This window comes from Rhinoderma darwinii, chromosome 1 (genome assembly GCF_050947455.1).
Source record: "Rhinoderma darwinii isolate aRhiDar2 chromosome 1, aRhiDar2.hap1, whole genome shotgun sequence".
Taxonomy (NCBI): domain Eukaryota; kingdom Metazoa; phylum Chordata; class Amphibia; order Anura; family Rhinodermatidae; genus Rhinoderma; species Rhinoderma darwinii.
In genome coordinates, this window is record NC_134687.1 from 443890557 (window position 1) to 443915205 (window position 24649).

At 42.8% G+C, this 24649-nt stretch overlaps 1 protein-coding gene across 1 annotated transcript; it reads left to right on the forward strand.

Moving 5' to 3' along the window:
- Window positions 1-845: 845 nt before the first annotated feature.
- Window positions 846-19467, forward strand: LOC142652571 (acetyl-CoA carboxylase 2-like). The gene is made up of 8 exons (XM_075828247.1): window positions 846-878; window positions 962-1043; window positions 1365-1463; window positions 1544-1653; window positions 13452-13562; window positions 18809-19018; window positions 19188-19358; window positions 19456-19467. The coding sequence occupies exons 1-8, from the start codon at window positions 846-848 to the stop codon at window positions 19465-19467; spliced, it is 828 nt and encodes a 275-aa protein (XP_075684362.1).
- The last annotated feature ends 5182 nt before the right edge of the window (window positions 19468-24649 follow it).

Here is a 24649-nt window from a genome sequence, read left to right on the forward strand (position 1 = left end):
AGAGACTGTTGAATTTTTTCTTTAAGGAGGTCGATTTCTTTTTCCAAGGGTTCTGTGATCTGTTCAAATGAGTAATTCAAAGAGCGAACGTGGGTATCTAGTGAGAGACTCTTCCCACTTCGTAACAAATGAGAGATCCTCGGAGTCTAATGTTGGAAAAACCAGCAAACGCAGGCCCCGGGGTATGATATTTTTCTGTAAATAGTTTTCTAATGCTGCCTTGTTCCTTCACACTTTGGTGCGTTTTTTTGAGGAAATCACGAATTTTAAGTTTCAAGCCCTTAATGTTACGACTCTTTGTAGCCACTACTGTATTCTCTCCGAATATAGTACCAAGTCGTGTACTATAGTTCTTTTTGTTCTTTAGTTCTTTTTGTTCCCTTTAATCTTCAGCCATAACAAGTAGTCCACAAAACGTAGCCTAGAATCCAGAGGATATGCCATAGATGCAGGTCACAATCTTGAGAACATGAGTTCCTTGCCCCCACGAGACAGCTGCTGCTGTGGGCACCGCATACAGGGAAATGACTGGATGAAGAGGTAGCACAGCAAGGTACTCTGTTTCCGTAAGCCTGGCCACCTCTTTTCACAGTCTCTGCATGGATACGGTGCCCACGTTCTTGAGATAGTTACAAGTCCCAGAACTGGGCCTCGCATCTATCAGACATTTGTGGCATATCCTGTGGATATGCCATAAATGTCAAAGATGGGAATACACCTTTAAGTCACAAGCAGATATATTTGTATGCATGTTAGCTACCTGTCACTGGAAATTCATCCAGCCCTCCATGAAAGTGCTTAATATGTATCTTCCTTGCACTTGTCACATCAAAATGTATTCTAGAATGGCCTTTTTGTCACTGGAGGACATAACAACTGTGGGTTTGTATAGTATTCTAATATTGTGAATGTTCTACAGCTTTGTTAATTACTTATTATAATTAGTTTTTTGTTATTTCAGGCTGTGTGGGCTGGATGGGGCCATGCCTCAGAAAATCCCAAACTTCCAGAACTCCTGCAGAAACAGAACATTGCCTTCATGGGTAATAGCAAATGGTTTCAAACTGGAAAATGCTTATGTGCGAACTGTACACGACATGGAGATATTTTTCCGTGGCATTATATTATTTTAATTTAAAGTTTATACCTTTAAAAAAAAAACATTTAAACACTGCCTTATGATGCATCGTTACTACAGACATTCTGATGTAGCGTAGTTAATGTCAGATTTTTTTTTTCTTGTATAGCTTATTCAGATGTTTATTAAACATAGTATTTTATCATAGTGTAGAGGAAGCACACACCTACAGACTTGAGATCGCTAAAATAAAAGTTATAAATCTGTCATCTGTGTTCTAATCTAGGACCCCCCAGTCAAGCAATGTGGGCACTGGGAGATAAAGTGGCCTCAACAATTGTTGCTCAGACTGTAGGAATTCCCACGCTGTCTTGGAGTGGAGATGGTAAGATGTTTTTAGGAATAACGTTAAGAAATCTGTTTTATCTTAATCCAAACCTTTACTGATTATACTCTCTGGTTTAGGTCTTACATTGGAATGTGACTTGGAAGACAAGCAGCAGCCAAGCATTACTGGTGTCCCTCCTGAAGTGTATGAACGAGGCTGTGTGAAAGATGTCGATGAAGGATTAGAGGTAATTGTCACAGTGTAAATCACATAAATGGCAGACACTTTTACCTTAATGGCGATTCACAAACCCGGGCTCCTTAAGCAGGGAAATGTTATCCAAGTTACATAGCATTAGACTCAATGATCAGTATAGCATTAGGATGCTATCTACAGGGGGGGGGGGGGTGGCGCTATTTACAGGGGGTGTGGAGCGATCTACATTGGTACTGTGGCATTATATTGGCACTATCTACAGGGGACACTGCAGCGCTAGCTACATGGGCACTATGTGGGCATTATCTACATGGGGAACTGTGGCACTATGTGGGCACTGTGGCACTATTTACAGTGTGTACTATCTATGTGGGCAATGGTACTATTTATGTGGGCAATGTGGCACTATCTACAGTGGTATTGTGTCACTATCTACATGGGAAATGTGGTGTTTTCAGGGGGTTGGGACAAAAACAACCTAACTAATAAAATTCTTAAATTTTTTTAACGTCCATGAAAAACAAATGGCAAATGACGATTAAAAACGGTCAGAGGATCGGGAAATGGATCCAAATTTTGAGACACATTGATGAAAAACAGCCATGAAAAACTGACAGTTGATTTGTTGTTGACTGATGTTTTTTTCACGGCCGTGTGTATGTAGCCCTCTTCACTCTCCCCTCAGCGATCCTGGGTGATAGAGAGAGGACTAATTGTTGCAGAGCTCTACAGTGTATGTATATATTGACAAAGATCCCATTGAGACGGATCGAAACGTTGCCTGCCTGTGGGGTGAATAAAGCACATCACCTTTTCTCACCAATTTCCTTGGAGTGCTGTCTCTTCATTTGAATTTTTATATATATATATATATATATATATATATACATATATTTGAAAAATGAGGCTCTGTCAGGAAGGTCAAAAGTGGCCAAAGCGGGAAGGGGTTAAAGAAGTGCATATAAAAAATGGAAAATTTGACCTGGACACAGGGGCATCAATGACCCTTGGTCATGAAAGGGTTAACTAAGAAGTTTTAACCTCTTCACGCGCTGCGCCGCAATAGTACGTCCTGCAGAGGGTTTAGTTCCCGCATCCAGACGTACTATTGCGGAGTAGTTCCCGGCGCACACTGTCCTAACGGACAGTGTCCGGGAACCGGGAGGTCAGCTGTCCCCGACAGCTGACACTCCAGCCTTGCCGGTCAGCGGACCATCGCCGCTGATTTCGGCAATTAACCCCATAAATGCTGCAAGTCTAAATGTCCCCTAGTGGGACAAGTGAAAAAAATAATAAAAAGTAATAAAAAGGGGGCGTGGCTTGGCTGTGGAGAGAGATGGACGCCTGATAGAAGAGCTCCTGCACCCAGCGACATAAAGCGACGGCTGACAGCCTCATAACCGAACCCTACACCAGTGCTTTTAGCGGAGGAATCCTGGAGATGCCGAGGAGGAGGCGTCCGGTCACTAAACCGGTGAAACTCACCGACTTCTATCCCCTCATACCGCTGGAGGATGGAGACGCTGCGGACACAGGCTCCCAGGCCGGATCACTCACCTCAGAGCCGCCGGCGGCAGATACAGCCGAGATTAAAGCGCACAAACGGCGCAGTTCGGACCCGGTGTGGACACAAAGCTTACCCTGATGAAGGGGATTATCCCGGTGGCGAGTCCCGGGTCACGTCATGAGGATGCCGACACACGCTCTCTTCGCTCTGCACCACGTGGGCCAGTCGTTTCGGCGCCATCTTCCCCCTCCGGCAGGAGCCCTGACACGCAGAGAAACAACCTCCTCAGCTCTGCTCAGCCCTCAGATGGGGTAAGACAACCTCCTTTCCCTTCAGCTTTTACACCACAGACCTCACAGGAGGCCTCATGTGATATTTTAGGCAGCTTACCGTCCTCCTCAAACCCAGTCACTGAACTGATGTTGAAAAATATGTTGTTAGCACTACAGCAATCCCTGCATGCAGGAATGGCAAGCCTTATTAACCCTCTGTCTACCTCTGTGCAAGAAGTGGAACACAGAGTGCAACATCTAGAGCTCAAAATGGGTGAGGTCACATCATCTCACAACGACTTAATTGATGCGCACTACGATTTAGTGGATGATTTAGCCCAAGTCAAGGCCAAAATGGAGGACAGATCACGGCGCAATAATGTCAAATTTCGGGGTATACCGGAAGAAGTTAATCCTCATTTGCGCAAGATTTCATCAAAAGCATGCTGCCTGAGAGTTCACAAAGGGACTTGATTATTGACCGAATACATCGTCTCCCCCGACCTAAACATCTTTCAGAGGATGTCCCAAGGGATGTTATAGCGCGCATTCATTTTTTTTATATCAAAGAAAGCCTAATGCAGGCCACTAGGAAAAAGGATCAGATACCACCTCGTTTCAGCAAGATCTCGGTCTTCACAGACCTATCGGCCGCAACTCTGCAGCTGCGAAGGAATCTGACCCCCATTACGACAGCACTTAGGGAAAACCAAATTATGTATCGATGGGGTTTCCCGGTGAAGCTTATGGTGAAACGCCACAACACTATGCATATCATTGGGACACTGGAAGAAGGTCTGCAGTTGTTACAACAGTGGAATATAAAGATTAAACCCCCGGCCACAGCAGGGACAAACCCTCCACGCCAGTTGATGGTTGACTGGCAACAGGTCTCCCGGAAAACTCGAAAGCGCAACTGATGATGATTGGATGCCTTTTGGAAAAGGCTCAGCATTGCAACACTTGGTGCACAAGACGTCCACCTTGAACTCCACTTTACAATGACTGTTTTCCCCCCTGTACACGTATGTTTGACAGCCTTGGCTGTTCTTTTGTTTTATGTTATGTTCGAGTTATTTGTTGGAAACTATGCTTTATATATGACTAAGTTGTACCACGAGTTTATGGGCAGATTGTATGATCTTTTGAAACTACCAATCCTAATCCTTATTTTTCTCCTATATCTATATGTGGGTCAATGGATTAATAGGCAGCTTCTTCTATGGGTCTGTTTGGGAATGTTAGGTCGGTTGGGGCTCCTGATGGTAGGGCGTTGGAGGAGGAGTTCCAGCATCTTGATCATAATGTACCAATGACACTTAAAATAGCGTCTCTAAATGTGAATGGGCTTAATACCCCTCAAAAACGTAATTTTATGTGGAAAGAGGCCAAATTAATGGCCTGCGACATTCTGTGTGTACAAGAAACACACCTCCTTGCTAAGGACGCACACCGTGTTAAATCCCCGGTTTTTCCACATGTCTTCCATTCCCACTTCCACAATAAATCCAAAGGGGTAATGATTGCTGTTGGGAACAATGTAGCATTCCATTTGATTCACGCCCAGATAGATCCTAATGGCCGTTATATTGTGTTGGTGTGCCTCATTAACAACGTAAAAATTACCTTGGTTAACCTATATGCGCCTAATACACGGCAGTTACGATTCACACATAAAGTGTTTAGAGCCCTAAACAAACACAAAGATGGCAAGGTAATCGTATGCAGAGATTTTAATATGGTGATGGATTCAACTTTCGATTCCACCTCTAGTGCCAGATTAGGACAACCCCTTTTAAAAAACCTTAATTCAGCGGGAGGACTTGTATGATAGCTGGAGACTGCATCATGGTACAGAACGGGACTATACGTTCTATTCCAGTTCACACAACTGCTATTCAAGGATAGACATGTTCCTTATTGATAGGAACTCTTTGCTCAGTATGGTAAATTGCACGATTGAAGGGATTACTTGGTCAGACCACGCAGCCATAACCCTTACATTACAAGAACACAATAATGCCAATAATGCCTTTGTCTGGAGATGCAACCCATACCTTCTTGCTCATTCTAAATATAAACAGGACATCTTGAGAGACCTAAATGAATATTTTATGATGAATGACACGGGAGATGTACAGGCTAGCACATTGTGGAATGCACATAAGGCGTATATTCGGGGGTCTTTAATCCGCATGGGACATAGCGAAAGGAAGCAACGGGTAGCCATAATTACCGGCCTCACGGAGCGATTATATGCCTTAGAGGCGTTAAACAAAGCCTCGCCCTCAGCCCAGCATGCCGAGAATCTACGTAACGTCCGTCAAGAATTGCGTCTAGCGATGGTTTCTGAATATGAGAAGACATTGCGCAAAACTAAAATTCGTTACTACTCGCAAAATAACAAAGCCGGCAAACTATTAGCTTCCCGCCTTAAGCAACAGAGGCAAAAAACAAAAATCCCCTTTTTAATAGACCCTCCTTCTTGTGCCCATATTGAACACCCGCTACAAATCGCAAATCAGTTTAAGACCTTCAATGAATCCTTATATAACCTAAAAACAGATCCATTTGTATCACACCCCACTACAGAGGACATTCAAACCTTCTTACAGAACATCCCCTTGTCAAAACTCACGGAGGACCAAATACAGAGCCTGAATGCCCCATTCTCTGAAGCTGAAATACACAAAGTTATTCTTAAATTAGCTCCGGACAAAGCACCTGGTCCGGATGGCCTCACGAATGCATACTATAAATCCTTTAGGGAGACCCTCACTCCGTACTTATGCAAACTTTTTCAGTCAGCACAGATGTCTGGTTCTTTCCCCAAAGAAAATCAAGAGGCTTTAATAATCACCTTACCAAAACCAGGGAAACCTAGTGACATACCCCAAAATTTTAGGCCGATTTCTCTACTTAACATTGATTTGAAAATCTATGCTTCCACTATTGCAAACAGATTAGCCCCTCTCCTGCCCCACCTCATAGTAGATGACCAGACTGGCTTTATAAAGGGGAGACAAGGATCAGACAACACAAGACGGATAGTTGGGCTGTTACACCACATTGACCAACATCAGATCCCTTCTGTTTTGCTTGCATTGGATGCTGAAAAAGCCTTCGATTGTATTTCATGGTCTTATGCATTTGCAACACTACAGAAGATGGGTTTCTCGGGGACCATAATGGCGGCTATTCAGGCTCTGTATTCGGACCCCTCTGCAAAAATTTATACTAATGGGGTTCTATCCCAGGACTTTAAAATTACCAATGGTACTAGACAGGGATGTCCACTATCACCCCTCATATTCGTTCTCTCTATAGAACCGTTGGCTCAACTTCTCAGATTAAACCAGGCAGTCCAGGGCATTAAAATTGGATCAAAGACTCACACCATATCACTCTATGCAGATGATGTAATTCTATCATTATCTAACCCGGAGACCTCCTTAGAAGCAGTGATGGACTGCTTATTACACTTCAGCAGAGTCTCCTTGTATAAACTTAATGCTACAAAATCCCAGATCCTGCCTTTGAATATCTCCTCGTCTTCCCTGCATTTTCTGCAGACCAGATACAATTTTGTATGGAACATGAAAGAGATAACATATTTTGGTCTTCGTTTGACCCAAAAACACAAAGATTTATTTGAAGCAAACTATATGCCAATCAACAAGGTGATCCAGGCGGATATTGATAGAATGCTGAAGGTGGAGGTCTCCTGGTTGGGTAGGATAACGGCGTTCAAGATGATGGTTCTGCCAAAATTATTGTACCTTTTTAGGACTCTCCCTATAGAGATCCCTGCCTCATATTTTAAACGTACTCAACGCTTATTAATGTCCTTCATTTGGGAGAAGAAGAGGCCGAGAATTGCCACTCAGGTCATGTATAAAACTCAGGCCGCGGGGGGTCTTTGCGTTCCTCATCTATATAGCTACTACGTGGCGACTCTAGCCGCACAAGCAGTGTATTGGTGGAAAGAAGACCTCTCGAAACATTGGGTACAGATTGAAGCGTCATATATAGGCTCAAAGCACCTGAAGGCCTTATTGTGCCTTCCACTAGCAGGATTACCACTTCCGGGGGGACTGTCACCTCTCACCAAAGCGACTGTGGAATGTTGGGCACATATGCACGTGAAAGCCTCAGACACATTAGACATACCTAAATCATACATTCCGATAGACTTTCTAGAATTAGCAAATGTTGATTTAGACCTTAGTAAATGGAAGGCACACGGCATAAAGACTTGTGATCAATTGTTTCATAAGGACGTATTACTGAGTTTCGCTGACCTGACTAAGTCCTCTTCTCTCCCTCAAAATGAACCATTCAGGTATATCAGAGTTAAACACTTTACACAGAGTCATGCAGGTCTCCTGTTCCAAGGGAACTTATTATTAGTGAACAGCTTCATTAAAGGTATGAGGGGCCTAAAACACCTATACTGCTCAATATCTTGTCACTCGGTCTTTGAGAAAACGACCCCGATAGTTGCTTGGGAAAGAGAGTTGGAGACTTCTTTCACACAAGACCAATGGTCTCGGGCTTTGAAATGGATACATATGTCGTTCAAGTGTGTTTCACATTTAGAAGCCGCAAATAAAACCTTGTTTAGGTGGTACTACACACCAGACCGCTTACAGAGAATGTACCCTGCTTCTAGCGCACTGTGTTGGCGGAACTGCGGCCACAAAGGTTCCCTTATCCATATGCTATGGGAATGCCCCATTATCCAGCAATATTGGGTGGGAGTGTATAGGCTCCTGGAGGATGTGTTCTCCATGAGATTACCTTGTACGCCTCATATGTCCTTGCTATTCCTTGATTTGGAAAATATCCCATGGAGTAACAGGAGACTAATATGTAAAATTCTGGTAATGGCTAAACTGGTGATAACGAGATATTGGAAAAAACCTGAAGTTCCTCCTATCCTAGAACTCATCGCACTAATCAAGACCACTTTTATATATGAAAAAGCAATAGCGTTTGGGAACTTCTCAATCCTTTCGTTTAACGAATATTGGGCAGCCTGGGTCAGTTCATCCTTCTGTCCTCGTCACATACAAACGCAACAGGTCTAAACACTTTGTACATGGTAACTCGACAAGTTTTCTTTTGTTATTTTCTGTTTTGTTATTCTATGTTACTGTTACTGATGCTGTTGGTGTACTATGCTATGCTCTGTCAGCACAGATGTTTGAAGGGGTTTACGAGGCCAAAGGGTTCATTATGATGCGGCGAGTCCATGTATGTATGGGTCGTGTTGTAGTGGACTTATAGCATTACAATATTCAATATTGCTTTACTGTATGTTACACAAGTATATATTCTGAACTCTTTGCTAATTGTCATTTTCTTTTAACAAGACAGACTTGCATTAACACCATGTTGTACTGTTGTAATGTTTTATTTGTCTGACAAAATTTCAATAAAAACTATTTGAATTAAAATGTTTTTAAAAAAAGTGTAAAAATAAAAGTTATAAGTTATATAAACAAACACTGCATTTTTTTCCTATAATAAGTCTTTCATTATAGGAAAAAAATGAACACGTTAAAAAAAAAAGTACACATATCTGGCATCACCGCGTTCGTAACGACCCCAACTATAAAACTATAATGTTATTTTTCCCGCACGATGAACACCCCAAAAAAAATCTATAAAAAACGACACCAGAATCGCTATTTTTTGGTCACCACCCCTCCCAAAATAGAGAATAAAAAGTGATCAAAAAGTCGCATGTACCCGAAAATAATACCAATAAAAACTACAACCCGTCCCGTAAAAAACAAGCTCTTACACAGCTTTTTTGACTGAAAAATAAAAAGTTACAGCTCTCAGAATACGGTGACACAGAAAATAAATTATTTTATAAAAAAGTGATTTTATTGCGCAAACGCTGCAAAACATAAAAAAAACCTATATACATATGGTATCGCCGTAATCGTACCGACCCGCAGAATAAAATATAATGGTCATTTATAGTGCACGGTGAACACCGCAAAAAATAAACTAAAAAACGTTGTCAGAATTGCTTGTTTTTGGTCACCCGGCTTGCAAAAAAATGTAATAAAAAGTGATAAAAAAAAATTGCATGTACCCCAAAATGGTACCAATGAAAAGTACAGATTGTCCCGCAACAAATAAGCCCTCACGCAGCTCCGGTGGTGAAAAAAATAAAGACGTTCTGGCTCCCAGAATATGGCGATGCTAGATTTGCAGTGTTTTCTAAAAGCGGGTAACATCAGACACCATTTATCAGTGCGACACCGGCCACACATCTATGAATTATTATTTATTTACCGCATTATTATACCCTCTTATTATACCCTGATGTACTCCGGACAGATTACATATGCCCCCACAGTATAAACTGAAATACCAGCGAAACCCAAAACAGAAAAACTACCAAGCAAAATCTGCGCTCCAAAAGCAAAATGGCGTCCCTCCCTTCTGAGCCCTGCAGCGGGCCCAAACAGCAGTTTGCGTTCACATATATGGCATCGCCATACCCAGGAGAACGCGCTTAACGTTTTATGAGGTATTTGTCTTCAGGGGCACAAACTGGGCACGACATATTATGCACTAAAATGGCATATCAGTGGAAAATTGCAATATTCACACCACCCGCTGTGCATTAACCCCTTTGAGCACTATGACTTAATAGCACGTCATGGTGCGGGGGTGATGTATGGAGCGGGCTCACGTGCTGAGCCCGCTAAATACACTGCGGGTGTCAGCTGTGTATTACAGCTGACACCCGGGACTAACGGACAGGAACAGCGATCGCGCTGTTACAGGAGTCTGTAAAAATAACAATATACTGCAATACATTAGTATTGCAGCATATTGTACCCGCGGATCCAATGATCGCTGGTACAAGTCCCCTAAGGGGACTAATAAAATGTGTAGAAAAATGAAAGTTACTAGTAGTGAGAGAAAAAAGTTTAAAGTTAAAAAAAAAAAAACCTTTCCCCATTTTTCTTCAAAAGTAATGTAAAAAAATAAACAGAATTGATATCACTACGTCCGTAAAAGGCCGAACTATTACAACATAACATTATTTAACTCGCACGGTGAACACCGTGAAAAACGTAAATAATTTAAACCACCAAAATCGCTGTAGTTTTCGTTTTTACCGCACGGCGAAAGCTGTAAAAACGAAAACCCCAAAAAATGGAATCAGATTTTTTTCCTATATTCCTATATTTTCCTATTTTTTTTCAGTTTCCCAGTACTTTTTATGGCACTTTAAATGGTATCAATAGAAACTACAATTCCTCCCGCAAGAAATAAGCCCTCACACCACTCTACTGACGAAAAAAGAAAAAAGTTATGGCTCTTGGAAGGCGGAGAGTGAAAAACGAAAATAAGAAAGCAAAAAATTGATCAGTCCTGAAAGGGTTAATTCATTTCTAATGAAAAAAATGTATGACCACATGTGGGGTATTTCCGTACCCGGGAGAAATTGCTTTATAAAAATTGGTTGTTTATTTCTCCTTTATCCCTTGTGAAAATTAGAAAATTCAACATTTTAGTGGAAAAAAATTGTGATATTAATTTTCTCCGCCTAATTCTAATAAATTCTGCAAAAGACCTGTGGAGTCTAAATGCCCACTATACCCCTAGAAAAATTCCTTGAGGGGTGTTTCCAAAATGGGGTAACTTGGGGGCTTCCACTGTTTTGGTCCCTCCAGGGCGTTGCAAAGGCGGCACCGAAAAACAATCCAGCAAAATCCGTGCTCCAAAATCCAAATGGCGCTACTTCCGTTCTGAGCGCTGCCATGGGTCCAATCAGCAGTTTATTACCACATATGGGGTATTGCCGTAATCAGGATAAAATGCTTTACAAATGTTGTGGTTCTTTTTTCCTTTATTCCTTGTAAAAATTTAAAATTTCTATGCTTTTTCAGAAAAAAAGTTGATTTTCATTTTCACTGCCTAATTCCACTAAATTCTGCAAAAAATCTGTGTGGTCAAAATGCTAACTATAACCCTAGATAAATTCCTTGAGAGGTGTAGTTTCCAAAATGGGGTCACTTTTGGAGGGTTTCCCCTGTTTTGGTCCCTCTAGGGTGTTGCAAACGCGACATGGAACCGAAAACCAATCCAGCAAAATCTGTGCTCCAAAATCCAAATGGCGCTCCTTCCCTTCTGAGCCTTGCTGTGGGTCCAATCAGCAGTTTATTACCACATATGGGATATTGCCGTAATCGGGAGACATTGCTTTACATATGTTGGGGTGCATTTTCTTTACTATTTCTTGTAAATATTAACAATTTCTATGTTTTTTCAGTAAAAGGTAGATTTTCATTTTTACAGACTAATTCTGATAAATTTAGCGAAAAACCTGTGCGGTCAAAATGCTAACTATACACCTAGATAAATTCCTTGAGGGTGCAGTTTCCAAAATGGGGTAACTTTGGGGTGTTTCCACTGTTTTGGCATCACAAGACCTCTTCAAACCTGACAAGGTGCCTAAAATATATTCTTAAAAAAAAGGAGGTCCAAAATCCACTGGGTGCTCCTTTGCTTCTGAGGCCGGTGCTTCAGTCCATTATCACACTAGGGCCACATGTGGGATATTTCTAAAAACTGCAGAATCTGGGCAATAAATATTGAGTTGCATTTCTCTGGTAAAACCTTCTGTGTTACAAAAATTTTTTTTATTAGAAATGAATTTCGGCAAAAAAAATAAAATTTGTAAATTTCACCTCTGCTTTGCTTTAATTCCTGTGAAACGCCTAAAGGGTTAAAACACTTTATGAATGCTGATTTGAATACCTTGAGGGGTGCAGTTTTCAAAATGGGGTGACTTCTGGGGATTATCTAATATATAAGGCCCTCAAAGCCACCTCAGAACTGAACTGGTCCCTGAAAAAATAGCCTTTTGAAATTTTCTTTAAAATATGAGAAATTGCTGCTAATGTTCTAAGCCTTGTAACGTCCTAGAAAAATAAAAGGACGTTCAAAAAACGATGCAAACATAAAGTAGACATATGGGAAATGTTAACTAGTAACTATTTTGTGTGGTATTACTATCTGTTTTACAAGCAGATACGTTAAAATTTAGAAAAATGCACATTTTTGCAATTTTTTTCTAAATTGTGGTGTTTTTCAGAAATAAATACCAAAATTATCGACAAAATTTTTTCACTAACATAAAGTACAACATGTCACGAGAAAACAATCTCAGAATCGCTTGGATAGGTAAAAGCATTCCAACGTTATTACCACATAAAGTAACACATGTCAGATTTGAAAAAATTGGCTGGGTCCTGAAGGCCAAAACAGGCTGGGTCCTGAAGGGGTTAAGATGTGTTTGGTCACATCTTGGTCACAGTTTGAACACCAGATGTTTTAATAGCTTGTAGGATAGAAGTAGACTTTTGAAAATATCTGCAAAAATTGCTGCAAGCAAGTAGTATGAAAATTGCAATTTGTTGCAGAAATTTCTGCAACTGAAAATCACTTCATTCATCTGAAAGAGATTTGTTTCTGCAATAAGCACATAGATTTCTGCAAGCCCCATTCATGTAAATGGGAAAATCACAGAAATTTCTGCAACAAATCCGCTGCGTGGGAATTCAACCTTAGGGCATGTTCACACGTGGTGGATATGCTGTTGATTTTAAGTCTGGATTTGCTGGCGGAAAATCTGCAGTGTATTACAGTAGCAGGAAAGTGGATGAGACTTACAAATGTCATCCACATGCTGCTCAATTTATGAATGAACGTTTTCATTGCGGATTTTACTCCTTTCAACGAGAGGGGTTTAATTCACGATGAAAACCGTAGCAAGATCCGCACGTCCAAAATGTGAATTTTCCTGCGGAAACCCTGCAGATTCGTGGCAAAATCCGCAGATGACTTTCCAGCGTAATTTTACCTTAAGGTTTTGATTATTTTACAAAGTCTTACTACAAAAAGTCTAGGTGTAGCCCTAGTCGTATACTGTTCAATTCATCAAACTATTATAATAGCTGTGTATACGGATGGAGTATTTAATGAACAAATATTGATTTCACCTGACTTATCCAGTCTGCAGAAAGAATTGGTTACCCAGTTATGATAAAAGCATCTGAGGGTGGTGGTGGAAAAGGCATCCGAATGGCAGAGCGAGCAGAAGATTTTCCCAATCTTTTCAGACAGGTGAGACTTTTCATAATAGCAATTTCATAATTCTATAGAGTTGTGTCTGCAGTTTAGCAATGCATACTATTTACTGTTGGAATTTTATTATTCTTGTTCGTGTCATTGAAGTACACCGTAGATTGTGTATAGCCCTCCTGCCGACAGTGAGCTAATACGTTTTAGCTTAGCGTCCATACAAGGAAGACCTACCTGTTTGTGCAGCTTTCTCTTTCTTCCTCTAGATTGGGAAACCGGGTTGACGCTGTCCTCCTCTTCCCTACACAATGGGCAGGTTGCACAGTGTTAATCTTACTGCGCCGCTGTCCCCCTACCAAAGAAGACGAGTACAAGAGCTACTCGGTTGCCCAGCAGCCCAAGGGTCACCTAGTCCCCAGCCTGCTCCCCCTCACCAGAGAGAGGCATACTGATGGGGGGTGACCTTGCTGCTTTGCACATAGGAGCTAAAGAGAAGAGGGAACAAGGTGTGAATATAATTGGGATTAGGCTAGACTATTTATACTCCCCAACACCCCCCACCCACCCTTCCCTGCTCGCTTCACTCCGTAATCTGTCAGGACAATGTAACTTCTCTCCCCAGGTTTCCCCACTTCCTAGGCTGAGACTGATTCCCTTCTAATTACTCCGGGTCCCCTGCTACAGCGACTGACCTTTTATTCCCTCCTCCTTTTTTGCTTGAGATACTCGTTGCGGCATTTTTCCCTTCCTGTCCTCTTCCACTCTTCTCCAAGGTCGCATCACACGTTTTCTTTTCTCTGCAATACCACGTGGCCTGGCCACGGCACTAATTGAGGCATACTGGGCCGCACTATTTGGGAGTAATGGCGGAGTCTCTTTTTAACCTCCTCCTTTGCCTGCTAGTGTTGCAGACTTATTGTGCCCCCTCCTTTTTCTCTTTTGGCGCTTTACTTAGGAACAACCCGGCCTACTGGGCCGCAACATACGTGGTTGGGCCACAGCACCAATTAAGGACCCAGGCTTCATTGCCGCTTGCATGGCTGCACTATTCTGACAGGGGCCCTTAATATAGGTGCTGCTACCAGAATGCTGCCTCAGAACCTCTGGCAGCATTCTGGGAGGCTTGGTGTTACTGTTTGGCGAGCATAAGGTGCCACACAGTTGTTGCAATCATCAGACAGACAAAAGATTACCCTCTATAGGTATAGTGATTATGTTTAACAGATTACCTTCCTTTGTTGGATGGTGTAACTGACATGGCTACCTTGTTATAGCGGGCATTTGGAAGCCACATTAACACCTTTCATAGGTGGAGTAATTGTGTTATGCATTACCCTCCTATTCTAGACGCATAGCGGACATTGCTCCACAAGTATTGTGCGCTTCAGACAGCCACATTGCTCCCTTCTATAGTTCTATTGCTATAGACTGTATCGACATGACTACACTGCTACTTCAAGCACCAGAAAGCCACATTACCCCCTTACTCGGTCAGAATAATTGTGCTGACTCTAGGCGCTGTATCGGACATAGGTATTTAGTTACTGTCCATTGCTATACTGTTATTGTGCTATTGCCAGATTCAACCTTTATTTGACTACGCAGCTATTACGGACATCAGCCGCGTAATTTTGTTCTTGTAGATTACCCTGTCTTTCTAGACGGAATACTGGACTTCTACTTGAGAAGTCAGAAATTAGCGGCAAAACGTCCTGCTCAGTTTCAGTAGACACCTTTTTGTTCTGCTCCAGGTGCAACACTAAATCCAAGGCTCTCTGTAGCAGTGCAGTTAGGCAGCAAAACAAGACTGGAGAGTTTACAGTTCAAGTCCAGAAAGTTCTGCTCCTGACAAGTACATTGCAATGTGGTCAGTTTTAACCCCTCTGCCCTGCCTTCCATGCTCCGAGGATACAATCCTGGGCCGTTCAGATGACTGATGCCTTCCTAGATGTGACGGCCCCCCTCATCACAGCAGTCCCTGTAAAAAAGGGCTAGGTCTGATTCTACCCTGTACCCTCAATCGTCCATTTCCTTTGATTGGAGGTTTGCTCTGATGCACACCCTCATTGGACTTAGATGCTGTACAGTGCTCTATAGTGACATATTTCATATGAGACAGCCTTATCGCTGCAGTCCAGGAGACACTTGAGATTGAGGCTCCTGTATCCTCCACTCCACTTTCGTTGTGAGGGAGTCTCCCTTCGAAATGTCATACGTTCTCCCAATATTTGTTTCTAACCACTCGTTCACGAACACTGGAACACCCTAATGGGCGTTCCTCTTACTCCAAACTCCTAATCTGAAGATCTCCTGGCCAAGAGGCCGGCTTCATCTATGTTAGACCTGCCGGTCTATCGCCCGGCTAAGGCTACCACTCCCCTTGGCAGATGCTACCTCTTTGGAACTGCCAGGGCATATTATCTAAATCCACCCAGGTGACAATAGGTATTCAGTTTTCCTTTGCAGAAAAATACACATCAAGACTCGGGGTTCAGAGAGACTATTGGCACGTTCCACTCCACTAGGGTAGATCTGCTGCACTTTTTGGTTCAAAGCTTGGGCAGCTGATTCAGCTTCCAAATACTCTCACGGGTCTTCTCTTTTCTGAAACCTGTCAACTTTGTCCAAGTCTGGAAAAGATAATCTCCGGGGAGAGCTCTCATTTGCCGCAGAATAAACTGCATCGCTCAGAGGATCCACCCCACCTCTGAATCATGGTCAGCCCTCACACAGGTCTGCTCGAGTTGTGGGCTGCCTCCTTTACTTTTGGAACACTTGGATCATTCTCATCTCAGACGCATTGCTCTACAAAGTTGGTCCTCTGGGCTACAAAATAAAGTTGTTAAGGTTCCTTTCTCCTAGCCATTGTGCTATGTACTACAACAGGGCATAATAGCCCCTTTGCTCAAGAGAATGGTGCTCTGGGTTTTTTAATCCAATCTTTTTGTAGTCCCCAGAAAGAATGCGTCTTTCTGCTCTATCCTAAGTCTAAAACGCCTTAATCGTTTTGTCGAGGTCAGATGTAGTCACTGAGTACAGTAATCAAATTTTTGATCTGCGATCGATATCAGATCTCTACATCCCAAAGTTTCCAGCCCATCAGTGCTCCATCAGACTTTCCTTCAGTCTGGCGTCTGCTTCTCATGCCCTTCCGAAGGTGCACACCATGCTCATGGCAGTTCTCCGGTACAGGAGGATTTCGGTCATACCATAATTACGTGACATCCTGGTGAAGGCCCTGTCCCATTACGAAACCAGCACATTCTTTTCCTCTCTCCATCCAGACGTATTTCCTACAGTGTCTTCCCAGGGTCTATCCTCCATGGAAGCCTTCCCCTACACTTAGTGTCACACTTGCCCACGTCATCAGGCATTTCTGGCCCGCTGAGATCGATCTCCAATTTTGCTGGATCAGCCTATTCTTCTTTCCCTGGCAGTTTGTTGTGCATCTTTGCGGACGTTCTACTCTCCAGCCATTCCCCAGGGCCTCCCTTTTCCCATTCTTTTTTTCACTAGACTAGAAGGGGCATCCAATCTCATTCAGTCTCACAATGCCACCTGTAACGGCTGCCGCGCCGTTCCCCGCCTTCCCCACAGCCTCTGCTCCAATTCCGGCATCTTCAATTACCACATGCTCATCCCGAGCTCCACTTATCCGATCCGGATGCTCTGCTGGCCCTGGACGGCGTCCGGTAAGTGCATCCCTTACCTCCCTCTGCGGCCGTCATCCTCGATGTGCGGCTGCAGTCACTAGAGGGTGCGTGGGCTGACTCGTCCTGTCTTAAAGGGCCAGCGCGCGCCTTAATTCCTTAGACTTCCTATTTATTGTTCCTCCTTCCTTGCATCCATGCTTGTTCAACCAAGTTCCCCGTGAGTTTCCCTGTGCCCTGGTTCCCTGTTTCCGTCCCTTCTGCCTTTTGTCTGGATTTCCCGTTGCTGACCTCTGCCTGAACTTGACTATCCTTGCCTGCCGCCTGCCTTGACCTCTTGCTTCTATATCCGTTACGACGCCTGGCGCCTGCCCTGACCTATTGCTGCCATACCCGTTATGACGTCTGCTGCCTGTCCTGACTTCTGCCTATCCATCCGACCGCCTCTACCCGCTGTACCAAGCGTTGCCTGGGTTCCAAGCACCATCTCCCAGATGACACCGAGGATCCACGAACAAACCGGTGAGAACCGTTCTACCACCGTGATCGCCTACTTGAGCCATCAAGGTGACCTGCAGCTCAGCTATGTTGCCAGATTCAGCTAGGTTCTTCTAGTGGGTCGAGAGACACGTTCTGGCTCTATATATGGCCTAATTCCGGTAGATCGCTACTGAATAGCAGACTTCCTCAGCAAAAGACGTCTGGATCCAGGCAAGTGGTTTCTTCTTCTGCCTTGTGTTAATGGACACTTTGATCGTTTCCCGGGGATCAGTTTTTTTCCTCTTCTCCCAAGGATTTTTAGGCAAATAAAGGCAGAGGATATACATCAATCCTGGTGGCACCGATCTTGCCTCGGCGAATGTGGTACGCTCATGTATCTCTTTCCTGGTCGACTTTATCTGTCGTCTGCATCTCTGAGTGGACCTATTCTCTGCTTTTTGGTCTTCCGCTAGTCACAATCTTCTTTTTATCTTACTGGACAGCATCCAAGGCTTTTGAGCTAAAGGCAGAGCTCTTGCGTTTTCGACTAACCGCTCATTCCACCAGTCCTGTAGGTGCCACTTGGCCGATGCACCATCGGGACTCTGATCTACAGGTGCGTTAGGCCGCTGCCTGTACTTTCTTCACACCTTTTACTCTGTTCTACAGAGGCGTCTCACGGACTTCTGTGTCCCCCCATGACACGAGTGAGAAAAGGAGATTATTTAAGTACTCAAGGTAAAATACTTCTCTGGTCCAGTTCATTGGGGGGAGGCATCGCTCACACCTAGTTATATTTACCTGTTTTTTTGGGCATCTACTCATTTTACTGGTCACTGGTTCCTCTTGTTCGCGGTTTCAAACTATCAGTCCTCGACGAGGAAAGCATTTACGGTGAGTACTCAAAAATCCCCACTTTTCTTTTTAATACTTTTTGGGGAGGGAGGATAGGAAGTATTTACATGTGACACTGTATTCTTGGTTTGAACTCCATGCAAGACAGTTGGCTTTCCATGGTCTGAAATACAGTGGTAGGTTATTGCTGTTAAAATGTTGTTTGTGTATCTGTGGGTTTAAGCATCAGTGAATCAGGAGCAAGTTTAAATATGCTACATTTTCCCTTTGGTTTACAATATATTTATTTTGCTTTTTGCACAGGTTCAAACAGAGGTACCTGGATCCCCTGTCTTTGTGATGAAGTTAGCTCAGCATGCCAGGCACTTAGAAGTCCAAATATTGGCAGATCAATTTGGAAATGCTATTTCTTTATTTGGTCGTGACTGCTCCATACAGCGACGGCATCAAAAAATCATTGAAGAAGCCCCGGCCACTGTTGCTGCTCCATCTGTCTTCGAATACATGGAACAGGTATGTTTATTTTATACATGCTTGCAGTTCGATAGCAGCTCTCTGTGGATATGAAAAAAGAAAAATCCACTTTTAATGGTTTGTTTTTGTGATATTAATGGCTTACGATACTTACCTATTGGTCAAATATATTACATTTGTTACCGGATATTACCTTCCTCTTTCACAGTGTGCAGTTCGCCTGGCCAAGATGGTAGGCTATTTTAGTGCAGGTACTGTTGAATATCTTTACAGTGAAGACGGAAGCTTCCACTTTCTGGAATTGAATCCCAGGCTGCAGGTCGAACATCCCTGCACTGAAATGATTTGTGATGTCAACCTTCCTGCTGCTCAGTTGCAGGTATGAAGACATGACATTTGATATTTTTATCTCTTTTGCAGTTCAGTTTTTTTTTTATGTGCTTAATTTTCATATGAATCCCATACATCTTTCTCAGGGGATGCATTAAATGTCTTCCTATTACTTTTATAATTAATCGGTTTTATGTAAACAAAGAGGCGCTGTCGTATCGTGTAATCTGTGGATGGTCAATAGGGCTTTAAAAGAGGAGGCTAACTGTAGGGTTGCTGGCGAGTAACAGCCAGTAAAAAATAAGTTTGTTAAAAACATCTATGTCATCTTTGGTGCTTGCTTCTATTGAGAGCTGTTCTGAGACGCCACTTTTAGGGCTTGTCCACACGTAGTGGAATTGCTGCGTATTTTCCGTCTGGAATTGCGGACGGAAGATACGCAGCAGAATACAGTAGCAGCAAAGTGGGTGAGATGTAACAAATCTCATCCATACGCTGCGTACATTTTCCGACCAGAAATTGACCTGCGGTGCGTATTTTTCGTACTACAGCATGTAAATTCCTGCTGCGGAAAGTGGCCAGAATTGCTGCATTTTTCAGAGGAGAGATCACCATCTCCCAACATTGTGAAAAACGCCACAAAATCAACAACATTTTCTGCAGTAAGAAACGCAGGAAATGGTGTAGTTTTTTCGCAGCGGAAATCCTGCTAGTTTCTGCGGAATAGCTGCAGAAATTTTCTGCAGCTATTCCGTTACATGTGGACGAGAATTTTATAGCAATTCCAAATAATACATTTTTTATTTCCATTTTCTCTTGACCCCAGATTTTATGTATTTACTCTGTGAGTATCATACACTTCAAAATGAATTAATTTATTGTTATCTACCTATCAAGATGTGCATTTTATGGTCAGCATATATATATATATATATATATATATATATATATATATATATATATATATATATATATATATATATATATAGTGAAGGAAATAAGCATTTGATCCCTTTCTGATTTTGTAATTTTGCCCGCTGTCAAAGACATGAACAGTCTAGAATTTTTAGGCTAGGTTAATTTTACCAGTGAGAGATAGATTATATAAAAAAAAAAAAAGAAAATCACATAGTCAAAATTATATATATTTATTTGCATTGTGCACAGAGAAATAAGTATTTGATCCCCTACCAACCATTAAGAGTTCAGCCTCCTCCAGACCAGTTACACGCTCCAAATCAACTTGGTGCCTGCATTAAAGACAGCTGTCTTACATGGTCACCTGTATAAAAGACTCCTGTCCACAGACTCAATTAATCAGTCTGACTCTAACCTCTACAACATGGGCAAGACCAAAGAGCTTTGTAAGGATGTCAGGGACAAGATCATAGACCTGCACAAGGCTGGAATGGGCTACAAAACCATAAGTAAGACGCTGGGTGAGAAGGAGACAACTGTTTGTGCAATAGTAAGAAAATGGAAGACATACAAAATGACTGTCAATCGACATCGATCTGGGGATCCATGCAAAATCTCACCTCGTGGGGTATCCTTGATCCTGAGGAAGGTGAGAGCTCAGCCGAAAACTACACGGGGGGAACTTGTTAAAGATCTCAAGGCAGCTGGGACCACAGTCACCAAGAAAACCATTGGTAACACATTACGCCGTAATGGATTAAAATCCTGCAGTGCCCGCAAGGTCCCCCTGCTCAAGAAGGCACATATACAGGCCCATCTGAAGTTTGCAAATGAACATCTGGATGATTCTGAGAGTGATTGGTAGAAGGTGCTGTGGTCAGATGAGACTAAAATTGAGCTCTTTGGCATTAACTCAACTCGCCGTGTTTGGAGGAAGAGAAATGCTGCCTATGACCCAAAGAACACCGTCCCCACTGTCGCCGTGTTTGGAGGAAGAGAAATGCTGCCTATGACCCAAAGAACACCGTCCCCACTTCATGGAGGTGGAAACATTATGTTTTGGGGGTGTTTCTCTGCTAAGGGCACAGGACTACTTCACCGCATCAATGGGAGAATGGATGGAGCCATGTACCGTCAAATCCTGAGTGACAACCTCCTTCCCTCCACCAGGACATTAAAAATGGCTCGTGACTGGGTCTTCCAGCACGACAATGACCCGAAACATACTGCCAAGGCAACAAAGGAGTGGCTCAAAAAGAAGCACATTAAGGTCATGGAGTGGCCTAGCCAGTCTCCAGACCTTAATCCCATCGAAAACTTATGGAGGGATCTGAAGATCCTAGTTGCCAAGCGACAGCCTCGAAATCTTAATGATTTACAGATGATCTGCAAAGAGGAGTGGGCCAAAATTCCATCTAACATGTGTGCAAACCTTATCATCAACGACAAAAAACGTCTGACTGCTGTGCTTGCCAACAAGGGTTTTGCCACCAAGTATTAAGTCTTGTTTGCCAAAGGGATCAAATACTTATTTCCTTACTTCTCTGTGCACAATGCAAATAAATATATATAATTGTGACAATGTGATTTTCAGTTTTTTTTTAAATATAATCTATCTCTCACAGGTAAAATTAACCTAGCCTAAAAATTCTAGACTGTTCATGTCTTTGACAGTGGGCTAACTTACAAAATCAGCAAGGGATCAAATACTTATTTCCTTCACTGTGTATATATATGTATATATATATATATATATATATATATATATATATATATATATTATACCTTTAATTTCAGACCCTAAACTACTCTTTGATAATATTTAATATACAGCCTCCCAATGTGTTTATCATATCAGACATTCCTAGCCCTTCCCACCGCTCCTTTCACCCTACTTTTTCCCATCTTGACAATCCATCCTTGCTATCCCCAAACTCATTTCCCTCTCCCCTCAATTCCCTCTCGCTTACACGGCAGGTATCTCTACATCTGATGCGGCCACCACGCGCATACGCCCTGGCTTCCTTCATTCTGGCGTCAGCCGGTCACTTAGCAACCCTGTGACGTGGCTGAAACCAGCATTTGGCAGGCGCATGCACGGACGCTAAGCGTCAGCTTGTTGCCTAATAACTGGGCAAACAGTGCTGATTCACTGGGAGGAGGTTCAGCACCTAGTAGCTGCCCTCCTCACACGCTCCACTATATCAACACCAAGTTTTAGTCCCCACTGTCCACCAGAATGGGGATCCCAAAAATAAGGGGGTGCAGTTTCCAAAATGGGGTCACTTCTTGGGGTTTTCCACTGTACTGGTACCTCAGGAGATCTGTAAATGCGACATGACACCCGAAAACCATTCCAACAAATCCTAATTTGCAGCATTCCTTCTCTTATACCTATAGCTAAATTCCTTGAGGGTGTCGTTTTCAAAATGGGGTCACTTTTGGGGGGTTTCCACTGTTTTGGTCCCTCCAGTGCGTTGCAACTGTGACATGGCACCAAAAACCATTCCAGCAAAATCTGCGCTCCATAATCCAAATGGCGCTCCTTCCCTTCTGAGCCTTACCATGAGTCAAAACGGAAATTTATTACCGTAATCGGTTGAAATTGCTTTACAAGTGTTGGGCTGCTTTTATCTCTGTTATCCCTTATGAAAATTAAAAATGTCTATGTTTTTTTGGAAAAAAAATAGATTTTAATTTTCTCAGACTAATTCCAATAAATTCAGCAAAAAAACCTGTGGGATCAAATTGCGTACGATACCCCTAAATTAATTCCTTGAGGGGTGTAGTTTCCAATTGGGGACACTTTTGGGTGTTTCCACTATTTTGCCACCACAAGACCTCTTCAAACCTTATTGGTGCCTAAAATATATTGTAATAAAAAGAAGGCCCCAAAATCCACTAGGTGCTACTTTGCTTCTGAGGCCTGTGTTTCAGTCCATTAGCATTCTAGGGCCATACATGGGATATTTCTAAAAACTGAAGAATCTTGGCAATACATGTTGAGTTGCATTTCTCGGGTAAAACCCTTCTGTGGTACAAACAAATGTATTACAAATGAATTTCGGTAAAAAAAAAATTAATTTGTAAATTTCACGTCTACATTTCTTTAATTCCCTTTCTAAATGCTGTATTGAATACTTTGAGGGGTGCAGTTTTTAAAATTGTGTGATATATGGGGAGTTTCTAATATATATAGGGCTTTCAAAGCCACTTCAGAACTGAACTGGTCAATAACAAAATAGGCTGTGTAAGTTTTCTGGAAAATGTCAGAAATTGCTGCTAAAGTTCTAAGCCTTGTAACATCCTAGAAAAATAAAAGGACATTAAAAAAATTATGCAAACTCTAACGGCTGCTGCGCCATTCCCCGCTACTTCCACGGCCTCTGCTGCGGTTCCTGTACCCTCCATTCCCTCATGCTCATCCCGAGCTCCACTCACCCGATCCGGACGCTCTGCTGGCTCTGGGCGTCGTCAGGTAACTGCATCTCTCACCTCCCTCCACGGCCGCCATCCCTGATGTGCGGCTGCAGCCACTAGAGGGCGCACGCGCAAGCTCTTCCCTTCTTAAAGGGCCAGCGCGTGCCAAAATTCGAAGACTTCCTATTTAAGGTTCCTCCCCCTCAGATCCTTGCTTGTTCAACCACGTTATCCCTGTAAGCTTCTCTGTACCTAGTTTCCCTGTTACCTTGCCTTCTGCCTTTGTCTGGATTTCCAATTGTGAGCTCTGCCTGAACTTGTACTATCCTTGCCTGCCGCCTGCCTTGACCTATTGCTATCCATACCCGTTACGACGTCTGCTGCCTGTCCTGACTTCTGGCCTATTCATCTGACTGCCTCTAAACCCCCTGTGCCAAGTGTTGCCCAGGGTTACAAGCACCATCTCCCAGACGACACAGAGGATTCACAAACAAACCGGTGAGAACCATTATACAAACATAAAGTAGACATATTGGAAATGTTAACTAGTAACTATTTTGTGTAGTATTACAATCTGTTTTACAAACAGATACATTTAAATTTAGAAAAATGAAAATTTTTGCAAATTTTCTCTAAATTTTGGTATTTTCCACAAATAAACACTGAATGTATCGACCAAATTTTACCATTAACCCCTTCCCGACATTTGTCGTAAATATACGTCATGGAAAGCCAGTGCTTCCCGCAAAATGTTGTATACTTACGACAAATGTTTGGCACCGGCTCAGAAGCTGAGTCGGTGCCATATTCGCCGGATCTCAGCTGTATCTGACAGATGACATCCGGCTGTAATGGCGGGGACCGAAATTAGCTTCGATCCCCGCCATTAATCCCTTAAGTGCAGCGCTCAAACGTGAGTGCTGCACTTAAGGTGTTTGCAGCTCATCAGAAACCCAGCAATGAAATTGCCAGGGTTCCGGTGGCTGCAATAGCAACCGAAGG

Coding starts and splice junctions, on each gene's coding strand:
- LOC142652571 (XM_075828247.1), top strand. CDS start 846: ATGGCCTTTTTGTCACTGGAGGACATAACAACT. Junction 1,654..13,451: donor ATGTCGATGAAGGATTAGAG/GTAATTGTCACA, acceptor TGACTTATCCAG/TCTGCAGAAAGAATTGGTTA. Junction 13,563..18,808: donor TTCCCAATCTTTTCAGACAG/GTGAGACTTTTC, acceptor CTTTTTGCACAG/GTTCAAACAGAGGTACCTGG.